The 14510-nt window shown below is 30.6% G+C and overlaps 3 protein-coding genes across 4 annotated transcripts in view; 2 read left to right on the forward strand and 1 right to left on the reverse strand.

Annotated features, from left to right (window-relative positions):
• The window catches only part of Cals (calsyntenin 1), an 82521-nt gene extending 68301 nt beyond the window's left edge, over positions 1 to 14220 (reverse strand). Inside the window, exon 1 of the mRNA XM_080156681.1 lies at positions 14027 to 14220. Within this exon, the coding sequence (XP_080012807.1) occupies positions 14027 to 14090 (64 nt within the window). The 5' untranslated portion in view covers positions 14091 to 14220. The remainder of the gene's footprint in view (positions 1 to 14026) is intronic.
• The window catches only part of LOC145316261 (tryptophan--tRNA ligase, cytoplasmic-like), a 309384-nt gene that overhangs the window by 207357 nt on the left and 87517 nt on the right, over positions 1 to 14510 (forward strand). The window lies entirely within an intron of this gene.
• Ufm1 (Ubiquitin-fold modifier 1) overlaps positions 1 to 14510 on the forward strand; it is a 268608-nt gene that overhangs the window by 171911 nt on the left and 82187 nt on the right. The gene's annotated exons all lie outside the window — the stretch shown is intronic.

Genomic DNA, 14510 nt, shown 5'->3' on the forward strand with positions numbered 1-14510 from the left:
AGTTTTCTTAGTATGTTATCTTGTTTCTGTATTTCATGATAATGTAAAAATCCGTGGATCCTTAATACATATACCTATAGTTTCCATATTTACATACTGTGTATGGTAACACTTTATACAATATACAATTACTATACAGGTGTTACTTTTTCTTGATTTTAGAACATCATTCATGACTTTTGACGGTTTAATTTAGACTTTAGATACAAATAACAGGAAATCTTACATGAATATTTAAATATTTTGAAATAAAGTTAATTACGTTATATGAGGCTCAACAATTAATTTTACAAGATAAATCATTTAATTTCATTCAATTAAAAAAAATTAAGCTGTTCATAGTTTTCTATCGCATCGTATTATAGACAGTTTTCCCTGAATATAAAATAATTAAAGATTAAAACCAGTTTTGTTAATCCCAAAGGCCGAAGTCTCGGGCTATATTCGATGATATACATGTTTTTTTTGCGTATAGCTGAGAAACGATTCTAATCCACGGGATATTAATCGGTTTCGAAGCCATAATAAAATAACCGATAAAGACGGAGATACAAACGTACGAAGGGACTTACAAATATACAATAGTAGTTTTGCTCCTAAAAACTATGGTAATTTTGTGCGGACAGCTTAAAATTCGAAGCAAGATGTTAAAAACATTGCATCATGAAACATTTTTGGTGCTTTTTGCTACACCATGGCAGAATAATGGTGGCCAACACTTTTTGCTCCCAGGTTTAAAGGGGTACAACAAATGGTTTCAGTTAACAATATGGAATAAATTTTAATTTTAATTCATTTTGTGCTTACCAAATGTGCAACAATAGCTTAGGACAAAAAAGGGTATTTGGTTTGGCTTAGTTTTACACTAAATTAAAAAAAGATAACTTAAATTTTATGGTCCATTGAAATAAATAAGACAATTGAAAGCATCTTGAGATTGTCATTAATATAAAAGTTTAGGTAGTTTAAATGAATAAACCCAAAATATTGATTTTTGATTTTCGTTTAGATTATTATCATTTGTAAAAAGTTGGTCACCTTCTTTACCAACTTATAACTTACATCAAGTATCTTAGGGATAAGACAATGAACGATAGTTTTATGTTGAAAAGTTTGGCCATTGCTCATTTGAACCAATCAATCAAAATTGATAAAAGTACCCAACGTTTTTAAGCTAACGATGTTCTTATAAAACTTAAGAGGGCAGTATAATTTACAGTTGAATATTCCCTTCCTCCCTGCATATAACATACATTTGATAACCTCAGGGAACTAAAGGGATAAGACAATTATCGATAAATTGATGTTCATTGCCAATGATGATACACAAACTCAATAACCAATAAAATTCAAGAAAAGTCCCCAAATTTGTTAAGCCAATGAATAAGAAAACGTTATTGTAAAACAAAACTTTGGGGACTAGAATAATAAACAGCCCAATGTCCCCTCCCTCCCTGGATAACCTACTAACATAATATAATATACTGTATTCATAATTCTATGGTTACCATATACAGAGAAAATAAAATTTTCAATAGGGCTCATTACTGCTTTGTTATTATATTATATGATACATATTTTATTTACATGATCCCACAGTAAATTATTGACATTGCATAGCGGGTTAGTTTCAATCGGGTTTGACTTCCCTTAAACCCAAACCTTCTAAAAATAGCCGAAAATCATTTTTCTAACCAAAACATAGCTTGCCCGAAAACATGCTTCATTCAAAAATACATGTTATAAATAAGAAAACTGCAAATCTTTGCTGTATTGTTTTGTCATTGTTTGACCATAGTTAAAAAGTTTTTTTAAAGTAAATTAAATATGTCTTCGGAGAATAAAAAAGATAAATTAGGTATCAAACCATTTTGGAGTCAGCTATGATAATTTCATTTATGACAGGAAACATTGAAGTCAAGGTCAATAATAGTTTTTATTCCTAAAGAAATAAAAAGAAATTGTTAACCCAATTAAAGTAATTTTTCCCACAATATTAAGCCCTAATTTTGTGTTTACAATCTCTCTGTAATTTGTTGAGTAGAAAATTTGTTTTATTTGTTTTGTGAAGAAATATTTGAAATTGTATTTAAGTTTCATCTATTTCTCTGGCAAAAGTATCATTACAACAGTTAGTAGATAAAACATTTTACCAGAAGTTATTTTTTTTCGTGTACAACTTGTCCAAAGCAGATTTTTTATGAAAGTGTAGGTTAGTTGTTTAGCGCATCGTATTATGGACAGCTCTATGTGGATATTGAAATGACGATACTGGTATTAATTTTATGATTCTAATTTTAATATTCGTGGAAAGTAATCTGTAATACTTGATGTTATACATGATTTTTCAGTATGGCTGAGAACCTGTTCTACTCGGTTTGAAAGCCATACTGGAAAAATATTGTAAAACATTTATTTTTTAATTTGGCGGGAAAAAAATTGTGGGACATTTTTAGAATTAATTCCATAATTAACCTGCAGACTAATTATAAATGCTTAATTTGTTTTCTAACCTTACGTTATACAGGGAAGGACAGGACAATAGTTTTATGTTAATATGAAACCCGTTTATTCATTTGATATCAAGCAGCTATCAAAATCCTAATTTAAAATATGAGCATTGAAAGTGATTCAATAAATTTATTCAATTGTTCTCCCCCTGTAACCATGATTCGTAGTAGTAAACCAGCATTTAAGGCAATGCCCCCCCCCCCACTCTCCCCACATACCTGCTCTTTCTATGTAAATGCTAAAATAAGCACCCAAGTCCTCCTCAGATCCTACAACTTTTCACCCCCCAAATTCATTTTGAATATTCCACATTTTCCCTTGAAAACTTTAAATTTCACCCACCCTCCCTACCCCCCTTCTCTCTTTCTTGGAATAAGGTGGCAACTACTCCTCCTCTTAATTTTTCACCCTAATTCTATATCGCTGTAGAAGCACCCCTTGCTTTAGAAACTGTTGAGAGGGCCATAAACAACCACCTTGATGGCGCACATCAACCCCAATTACAAATCGCCTACACAACCCCTCCCCCTCTCCCCTTATTTACAACTTTCCATCACCCCTTCCCTTATTTATTTAATTTAATTCATTCCCTCACCCCCTCCCCCAATTTTGAAATAACCCATTTTATCAACCTATTCCCTCGTGTATTGCTGTCTATTTCTTATAACTTGGCTCTGGAATCCAGGAATAAGACAATAGACTAAAATAAAATTTTTCCCCATTCTCATAATTTTTGCTTTGGAAGCTTTGAGCAGTTAGGGGGGGGGGGAACTATTGTAGAATAATTAAATCAACATTGACCTATCCCTCCCTGACACTTTGGCTAAATCCAAACTTGGACTTCTTGTGGAGAGAGATTTCCATATAGATCTTGGTACACAGTTTAGGACTTAGTTCAAACATTAGATATAATACAATCATAGATCGACATAGAGAGATTTCCATATAGATCTTGGTACAGAGTTTAGGACTTAGTTCAAATATTAGATATAATACAATCATAGATCTACATAGAGAGATTTCCATATAGATCTTGGTACAGAGTTGCAGACTTTGTTCAAATATTAGATATAATACAATCATAGATCTACATAGAGATATTTCCATATAGATCTTGGTACACAGTTTAGGACTTAGTTCAAATATTGGATATAATACAATCATAGAGAAACATTGGAATTAAAAATTAAATTAGAAATTGTATGTTCTTTTCCTTAAATTGACATAAGTAAAAAATGCCAAGTTTATTATTTCAGTCAAAAATCTAGTTTTACTTCAAAAGATGTTCCTTTTTGTATTAAAACTGGTTGTAATTATTCATGAATTGATCCAATTAAAAATAATTTCATTTAAATATATTATGCTGGCGTAAGGAATCTTCAATAATTTGAGAAATTATAGTAATCCTTACGCCCATTTAAATAGCTGAAACATTGTTCATTGTCTCTGGTTTTATTTTGTATTAAAATATGAAATATAATATCACACTTTCAAAACAACATCAAAAAAAATTAAGCCATTTTGGTTTGTTATTTAAAAATATTCTGAAGTCGCTGCTTATAATATCCTAAACATGAAAGTTAAATCTCTATTTATTATACTTGTTAACTTGTGAGGGTAACCCAGGAATCTAAAGGGATGAGATAATGGCCGATAAATTGATGTACATCCCAAATGATGGTACACAAAATTACCCGTTCTATAGATTACAATTAGAGATTGAAACGTTTGGACACTAAATCAAAAGTGTATAAAGTTACTAAGCTAGCGAACAAGAAAACATTATTGTAAAACTTTGAGGACTATTGAAAGAAATAGTCCAATATCCCCTCCCTGCCTGGGGTAACCATATCTGGCTAGGCAAACCTTTACACAAACTTATATTCTTCTTCTTGCCTTCATTACAGGGGGAGGGATAGGACAATGACAATTAAATTATCCTACAACTCTAAATGCTCCAATTTTTTTTATTAATCGCCCTTGGCATAATTGTAAACATAAGAATTGGTTGGGCGAAAAAATGTGCTATCACTATATCCCTTATCCCTGTCTTCATTCGCAATCTTGGAATTCTCTCAGGGAATAAAGTGTCAATGCAAAAAAAAATTTCGTTTCACTCCAACTTTCCACTAATATTTAGAAGTTACTTGAGGCATGTTTGTGAATTAGGGAGGGGGAAAACAATTTATTGTTCATTGTCCTATCCTTCTAGTCTCCACAAATTAAATTAAGATTGGCGCTTAGTAGATGAGGGGGGGGGGAGGATTCTATATTTTGGTTTTACAGTCCAAAAAAGAAGAAGTTGATTTTATTATCATTGTAGCTCACTCCAAAGTTAGAGTGTCAACATATTGGGACAATTCAACATTTTCATTCATCTTACTTTTTGTATGTTTCGGTTCCTCTCTTTAATAAATATGCAAAGAAAATACGTTTTTCTTCCTCTTAACTAAGTATCATGATTAATTGAATGTAATTAGTAATTAAGTATTACTTAGAAAATTTATGATAATTTCTACTTTTAACTATAAAAATATGATATCTGTATTAATAGAGGGAAATCCGTAATCAGTATTTACAAGATTAAAGAGATGGATTTGATCATCTTTGATTACATTTTAAATAAGGCGAAATAATTTCATATTTTCATTTAAGAAAGGTACATTGGAATACCATCAAATAATATATATATATTTTTATTACTTAAAATTTATTGAAATTGTTGCAATAAAATTGTTTATGTCGTTTTTATGGATTTTATGGCCTCGGCTGATATAATGTCGAAATAACGAATTACGGGAATAGTCCCTTTCGTAACATCACCCCATAAGGGGCGATTCGTCGTATTTTTAAAATGTCTTTTTATAGGTTATTTTAGGTTAGGCTAGGTGATTGCCCCACAGGGTTAGGTAATTGGCCCCGCAGGGTTAGAGCCCCCCGTAGGGGCTAGAAATAGGAACAAAGCTACTGTAAAAAAAAACAAAGAATCGCCCCATAAGGTGCGATGTTACGAAAGGGACTATACCCCGAATTACTAATCCTATTAGGACTACATACAATTTTTTGATTGGTGGTGATTACAACTTTAAACTTTCCTAAACATCTGTACTCTAACTTGAAGATTTGACAGATATACTCTGATCACAGATTGGGTGGGTGGTTTTATGAATTTAACTTTGATATCTTGCCAGATATTTATACAGCTGTGATTATCCTTTTTACTAGGCACATGCCAATTTTATATCAACAAACATTTAGCTAATCTATTAGAATTTCATTGAATATCTGATTTTCTATAGATTGTATCACTTTTTTTTTAAAGGCATGCACTAGCCAAAGCTTATTTATATTATTAGATGTAAAAGTTGCATCGGACAAGGGCATTAATTTACATGCCTAGCGCAGCAATAACTGGATAACAATATCTCTTAGAATAAAGAAGCATACAAAAAATGACAATAAGCTCATTTATCATGATTAACTTTTAATTTTTGATAACAAAAGTTACATGGACCATAATATCTCAACAGTCGATCAGATGGACAAACCCTAGTTACAGAGTAGCTGCAATATATAAAAAATATACATATATTGTCTTTTATGGTAAACTATCTGTGTAAAACCAAAATTATGCAAATATTATTTAAATAACACTTTGGTGGTCTTCTTTTAGGAATCGGATCTACAACAGTTAGGACATTTAATACACATTTATAAAAAACAAACGTTTTTTCCAAAGTGGCGAAGAGAACTCTACATAGTGTATTCTATGAAGCCTGATATTTTAAATAGTAAAACAACGTTTTTTTTCACTTCAATTTCATCATTTTTACTTTAAAGTTTCATGATTACGCAATCTTCAGAAAGATAATGATAATTTGTACAATACAAATTGGATGATTTCTTCAAAATGTTTTAGGAGATTTTTTCAACACATGTAATTCTTGACTAAAAAATGGGCTTCTCAAAACATATATCTTTCTTGACAAACTTCTTATATTTTATGTTTTAAAGGGGCAAAATACATTTCTACTATAAAATAAATATATTATAAACACGTTTAAAAATTATCAACATATATGTCCAAGAGTGGGGGTATAGTTTACCCCCCTCACCCCTCAAACTTTAAAACCCCTCATTTAACCATCCTCAAAATAAAAAGTTTGCACGTCCCTAACTGTTGAATAAAATTATAATATCTTTCATGCCTTTCAACCATTTCTCTTTAGAATAAAAAAATATCCAATTTACCAATAATTGATTCTTCAATGAATGGAGAATAGTTTGGTTAGAGTTTGTGTGTGTGTGTTTAAGATTAAAAGATTGGTCAGTCAGTATTTGTACAGAAAAAAAGGTTAATAAAATTTATTCTATCCAATCTAAATATCTTTCAAATCATTCAAAGTTTCTTGTAATGTAAATATTGACAAAAAGTTACCAATCTCTGAAAAGAAAAGTTATTTTGAACAAGTGTAATTTTAACAAAAATGAACAACGAAGTAACTTTTAAACTGAAAGATTCTAACTTCCTTCCTACGTTGTATTAGGTCACATTTAAGCATTCAAAATTTGAAGATTCGACAAATTTTTTTCTTATTTTTATATATTTTTACTTGTATTTTTTTTAAGTTAATGTAAAATGAATAAAACGAAAATATTTTACTTTGTTGTATCGAGTACCTGTAGTAGGGTAGAAAAGAAATACACAGTAATATTTCTCAATTTATATCTGGATTACAATGGTCAGGAGAATACAAGTTCAACATACACACTACGCACATTATTAATTGTAGAGTAATCACGCAAGTTTTTTATTCAAAAAATTATTTGCATATAAATATAAATTCTACATTTAATAATTCATTTGGATTTGGTAGATAAGTATTATTAGAATAAAAATGTTTAAGTATAGATAGATAACCCAGACAACTACCTGGCTCAAGTGGTAGGGACCTTTGACGTCTGCTAGCAAATTGTTTTCTGCTCTTTTGTAGCGACTTGGCTGTGTTAATATTTCCGACGCTATTGGCTGATATTTAAAGAACCAATTGAAAGTCGTCAGACATTTAGTTATTTAACCCCTGCCCTCTCTATTATTTTTCTTTAATCTCTAGGGAAAGGCCACACGGGCTTTGGATGCAGCTGAATGTGAAAAAAAGCAGAAATTGATGGTTCTAACTATCACTCTATTACTTAAATATAAATAAATGATGTTCATTACGCTAAGCTCAAGCTGCATATATAAAGTTGAGGTAAAAAATAAAACAAAAACATTTCCACAGCCAAAATGGAGTCAGTCAATATATTTTTAGCATCACAGCTCCTGCATAATTAGACAGTTTCGTCACTATGTGATACTCTATAAAAATTAGTTTATCAGTACGGCCATGAAAAGTAGATTTAGATGCCTGCAAACCTGTAAAGATTTTTTTAAAAAAGGTTTGCTTTTAATAAGAAAAAAAAGTAGTTTAAATATATTGATCATTACTGCAAAGACACTCGTTATTAAAACTTTCTATTAACATTTTAACATTATCATTACAAAAATATTAAAGCAATGTCACTTTAATGTTTAGTGGGGCTTAATCTACTTTATTTTAATTTAGGTTTTCAATGTGTTTATTTAATGCTTGTTTTGACTTAGGTTAGGTTAAGATATATTCATGAAAGGAAACTTGACAACCTAAAAGAATTATACCGATCCAATTTTATAATAAAATGAGGAACTCCTATGACAGAACTAAATTCCCAGAAAAAAAGATTTCATGTTCAGGGAAATATTTTGCCATTCTGTAAAACTGTTTTTTTGTCTTCACCAACTTTTTTTTAAAGATAATATATTACAAAAGAATATTTATATCTTTAAACGAAAATATATGATATTATGCATGTTATAGCAGTGATGTTAGAATAGTTATGGCTATTTTAAAGCTTCTTTTATCATATAATTTAGTTTTGTAAACTTATTTATGATTTGAAATTTTTCTTAATTGATAATTTCAGAATATGTACACCTCTTTATTTTCAAGTATTAATTCTAGGTTAATTAATATTTTTTTTCTTTTTTGTTGAGTTCTTTAAAGACGCTGCGCTAGGGGCGATTATTTTCAGGAGGGTGAAGGTGGTACCACGCTCCCCCCCCCCCCCTCCCACAAAAGGTCTTCTCGGGCTTATAAGAAGCTTTTCTGTAAATGAGAGCCATGTCAATCGAGTTATTAGCGAGATCTTGCGGTACATACCTTCAAATATATCATGCCTTTTTTATATTGGGAGAAAATTAAAGCTCAAAACTTAGATTATTCGCTCAACTTTATCCGCTATCAATTCAAACACCATGCTGTGCTAAGGAAAGCCATAGATGTGTTCAATTTTAAAATTGGCACCGCTTTATTCTTTTCAATGTATTGTATAGAAATAAAAAGTATATGAACAATGGAAAATGTTGAAAAGTGGTAATTTCCACTTGAAATATTAACAAATTATTAAACCGGTGGTGAATTTTAACTTTTGGCTGTAATTAAGTTTAAGCAGCTGGTTGTAAACATGGCTTTAAGCTCATTAACGAATTATCAATCTTTTATTTAAAAAAATTTATATTTTGCTATTTTTAACCTTAAAATTAGTATAGGACATATTGTTAATTCTGAAACTTTATTTTGATTGTAATATTTATGTAATTTGAGGGTGCTTAATTTGAATGACGTCAATAGTTTTACCCTTTACCATTCTTTAAACTCTTTAAATTCTACTTTCAACAGCTTTTATATATTTTAACAAATCGCTAAAAAGAAAATTATATGTTAAATTATACACTTCTTAACAGCATAATATAAACCCACTGATTAATTAAATTCAAGCAGATGATTGTAAGGTGTCTTAATATGCCAGGGAAGAAGGGACAACAAAGCATATATATAAATTTACATCCCTTTTTTCTCCCCATAATTATAATCTATAAAAACAAGCCTTTTACACACAAAAATAAATTTATATTCCAGTATGGCTTCGGAACCGATTAATAAACGCTGGATTACAGACAATTTTCCACGATAATTAAAATAAAAACAAAAAATGTATACAAAATTTGTTAGACTGGGCCTTCGGCCACTCGTGGCTAACAAAACCGGTTTGAGTAATAAAATTAGAAAGCAGTCTGTAAAGCGATGGGATAAATAACTATCCCCTAGTTCATGATGTATCCTAATGTGATAACATATTGTTATTTCCTGTGTAAAAATATTCTGATCAATAATTTAGAAAATAAATTATTGTTGTACTAAATATCCATATCCTGTACAAATTACCCAAGAATTTTAGATTAAAATTTTTATTATTCAAAATTATTCATTAATTTTTAGGTTTAATTAATACAATTAGACTTATTTTCATCCAATAATTTTCTTTCTTATTAAACTTCAAGAAAAAACAAGGATGGCAACATCCATAAAAGCGAAGCACTGAAACGGTAGGACAAACGGACATTAACACTTGTCTAGTGTCTGAACTGAATAATCAGAATATAAAAGTATCGAAAGAGTCGAATCAAAATTGTAAGTAAATTTGTTGGAAAACTGCTTGATACAGGATAATGTTTTGGACATACTTACATTTTTAGGACTTGATTATAGAGTTGCTTTGCTTATACTATTGTTCTTTGTTGTCGCAGAAATCAATATACCAAAAATCAGATCAAACGGATAATTAGATCACATAAAAATTTGTTGTTAAAAAAGTAGAAAAATCAACATGTTTAAAATGGACGTACGGACATTCTGGTAATGATTATAGAGTTGCTATGCTTTCTAAATCGTACCTAACTACTACAGGAATCATCATGCAAAGTTTGAAATCGATAGAACAATTCTAACATGCCTAAATTAACGAAAAAAGCTATTTAAAAAAGTAAAAAAATCAACATGTTTAAAATGGACGTACGGACATTCTGGTAATGATTTTAGAGTTGCTACGCTTTCTAAATTGTACCCAACTACTACAGGAATCATCATGCAAAGTTTGAAATCGATAGGACAACTCTAACATGCCTAAATTAACGAATAAAAGCTATCTATCTCGGACGGACGGACGGACGGACGTACGGACGGACGTACGGACGGACGGACGGACCAACCCTAATTATAGAAAAGCTTCGCTTTTAAAAAGATAATATAAATCCTAATGAAATTAGCAAGCTTTAATAGGACTCGCATTAAGGGAGGGAGGGGACATTGGGCTATTTATACCTTTAGTCCCCAAAGTTTCATAAAAACGTTTTCGTATTCGTTGCCTTAATAACTGTGGGAACTTTTATCGAATTTTCATTAGTTGGTTCATTAAGTTGAGTGTCCAAAGTTTCAACCACTAATTATAACACAGAAGGGGTAATATTGGTTGTAACCACAGGGGATGTACATTAATTTATTAGCCATTGTCTTATCCCTTAAGATTTCTTACTACTACCAATCCCTTTTCCCCAAAACCCCCTCCTTTGATATAGGCTTACCCAATAATAACCCTAGCAAATTGGTGAACCCTTTTTTTTCTATTTTTTGACACAAAATTTGTAATTATTTCAATAACTCCTTTATATACTTCACGACCGCTGTAACCCTTTCCCATTTCATATATTACGCCCCCATTCATAATTATTCACCCCCCCCCCCCCCCATTTCCCCCTTTCAGAATCATCTGAAATATTTAGGGATAAGATAATAGATTATAAATTAATTTACACCCAAATTATTACTAACAAAGTCCTTATGTAGAATAAACTTATTTGTTGACAAGTTTAGACTCTGTTTCTTTTTGTACAGAATTACCATAAAGCCCCAAAGTTTTAGCCAAAAGTAACAGAACATGTTTAGTTCATGAACTTTGGGGATCATTAAAATTTACTGCTCAATGTCCCTGACCTTCCTGGGAATTCCCCTCTGTCAGGACACTTGAATGAGTTGTTCTAATTTAAAGGTGATAGATATACTAACCCGATAAGTGTAGACAGTCGAAACATAAATTTAAGAAAAAAAGATAAAGCTTTAGATAAGTTATCTTCTTTTAAAAAACAACCGCCGCAATAATATTTTTATCACCTGATAGCTATATCTAAGTCAAATATCTTGTAAAGTAAAACATATAATATATTTCATAAAAAGAAAAAAAATTAAATGCTAACAAAAATATAATTTTATACTTGAAGCTTTTCTCAATTTTTTTATATTCTTATGAAAACAGAACTGTGTGCAAATCTAAATGATCTTTTAATGAGCTTACCCTATTTTTCTTGCTAGCAAAGAGCTGGGAAACAAAAAAGTCTCATAAATATATACATTTTTTTGCTTTAAATTTCAAGAATGTGTCATGGGAAAAAATACTTTTACATTATGATTCATACTTATCTTAAATCTTTTTTATTGGATAAAATGAAATTTCTCTTTAGCTGAGCGTTTTCCTTCAAAAAATAACAACTCCATAACCAGAAATTTCAGATTTAGCTTTCTAATCCTTTTCAAAATTATTATACAACCCCCATAAATTTGATATCTGAGAGGTTGTTATAAAAACCTCGCATTGCAAAATCCTCTGCACACCCTTGTTATTTTGTATCTATAATTACATTATAGATGTAAGTTTGTTATAGAACCATATTTTGTATGATAAATTATTCTATTTTGATCAAGCTAATGTATATCTTTTTCTAATCAGAGGTGGATTCTTAAAAAACTTTACTCTTACTGGCTCACTAAAATCAGTAAGGCTCACTAAAAAAATTTGTAAAAAAAACTCCAAAATCGCTTTAAAAATCTACAAAAATTAAACAAAATCTTATGCTAATAACCCTTTCATGATTTTAATTATTTTTGTAGATTTTTTATGCGATTTTGGAGGATTTTTTTACAAAATTTTTTTTGCTAGCCTCACTGATTTTAGTGAGCCAGTGAGCCATAAAGTTTTTAAAGAATCCACCTCAGTATGCGAATCATAGACATCTTTGTATAACAAGCTTATTAGCAAATTTTAATAAGTACAAATATGTATTTTGCATATTTTCTTTGGTGTTATTTGTGGCATATTTATGCCTAGAGACATTCTGTGTCTTCCAGGGAGGAAGGGAACATTGGACTCTTAACTAAAATGGTACCAAAAGTTTTATACGCTTACTGGCTTAAAAGCTCTGGGTACTTTTATTAAATCTTACAAACTTTTAGTGTCAAATCTTTCTCACCAATAATTTTAATCTTCAGGTGGGGGAATTTTATTTATCATAAATAGAAATGGACATTAATTTCTCGTCAACTGCCTTATTCCTTAACATCTATGAGTGTCTCTATATGTATAAACAAACAAAGTATTTGCTTTTCTTTATAATTACAATTAAAAACATTGAGGAAGGGACATGTTACACAGTTATATGCAGATAAATTCATCTTTACAGCAATATTCATTAAAACAAAACTTATCGCCCATTATCCTATCCCTTGATAAATATTAAAATCTAATACAAAAATCTAAAAGATAGAAGCAAAACAAGAAATTTTTGCTCATTGAAATCTAAAACTTAAGTATAATTTCATTGTTTTTGAAAATATTGAAAATTTTGCTTCAAAAAACCTGACTTGAAATAAGTTAGTCTAGCCATAATGAAAAATATTTTGGCAAGTCTCTAGCCCCCCCCCCCCCCCTTTCTGTTGTTTCCTACCCTATAACACTTGTCAACATAAAAGCAATTTTGCACAACAACAAAAAACATTTGTCCTCATTTGTGGATTAATTTATGCTCTTGCACTTCTAAATGTAAAAAAAAGTTGTACAAAGTACTTTTAAAATATCTAAAATTGCTTTAACTGATTAAAAAAGTAATCAAGCTAAAAGCAAAGTTTAATTTGCTAAAAATGTTTTTTTTATGCAAAAATAGAAATTATAAATAGGAAGAAGTAGTGTAATTTTCTGCTGCTCTGGGATAGGACACAGGAAAAAATTTTGTCTTCCCACCCTTTCCCATTAATTCTTATTTAAAAATTATACTCTTGGTAGCTGGTAAATATTAGGGGTAGAAAAGAGTTGTGTAGATTACTTTATTTCCTATTGCCACCTCCCTCCCTGGTTTCAGTGCTATAGTGAGGAAATTTGTATTGGATTTATTATTGAAAACGCAACATTGACTATAACAGAGAAAGTCAGGGAGGGAGGGGACATTGGGCTGTTTATTTCACTAGTCCCCAATGTTTTATAATAACGTTTTCTTTTTTATTGGCTTGAGAACTTTGGAGAATTTTATTGAATTTTGATTTGTTGGTTCTTGAAGTTGTGTCCGATCGTTTCAACCACTAAATTTAATCTACAGTAATGGCAATTTTGTGCATCATCATTTGGGATGTACATCAATTTATTGTCTTATCCCTTTACATCCCTGGTAGAGAGTTGTGAGTGAGGTATTTCCTCCAAAGGATTTATGAAAATGAGTCCAATATATTGACAACAGTAAACAAAAAAAAGAATTATTTTTTTTTGAAAAACTTACCTTTCGCGCTAACAAATGCGATCACCGTGCACAATAACACAAATAATTTAGGATATCCAGCCATCTGGGAGCTGAATATACCCGCCAATATAACTTTTATTTATTTCTTTATTAATATTATTATTTTATTCACTTTGGTAAGCTTTGGTTTTATCCCAGCTCTGTCATGTTTCTGGTACGAAGTGGTGTGGAGTACTGTATCGGTTTGTGTGTGTGTGTGTGTCTGTGTGTGTTTGTGTGTGTGGGTGGAGGTGGTGTGTCTATTCCTTTATTCCTTGAGGCAGGCACACTGCTATACGCTGTGACTGCTCAGGCCTCATTTACATGTACCGGCACGCCATCTCTCTTTCCTTTCCTTCCTTCTATAGGAGAGGAAAGTAATTCCTTTTTTTAACATTTAGGAAAAGAGAAGCTTGATATATTAAATAATGTTTTATTAATGATAAATAAAATTGCGTGTAATTGGTTGTGTAGACTATTCTCA

Source organism: Acartia tonsa, chromosome 4, assembly GCF_053477335.1.
Source record: "Acartia tonsa isolate MP-2025a chromosome 4, ASM5347733v1, whole genome shotgun sequence".
Classification (NCBI taxonomy): Eukaryota; Metazoa; Arthropoda; class Copepoda; order Calanoida; family Acartiidae; genus Acartia; species Acartia tonsa.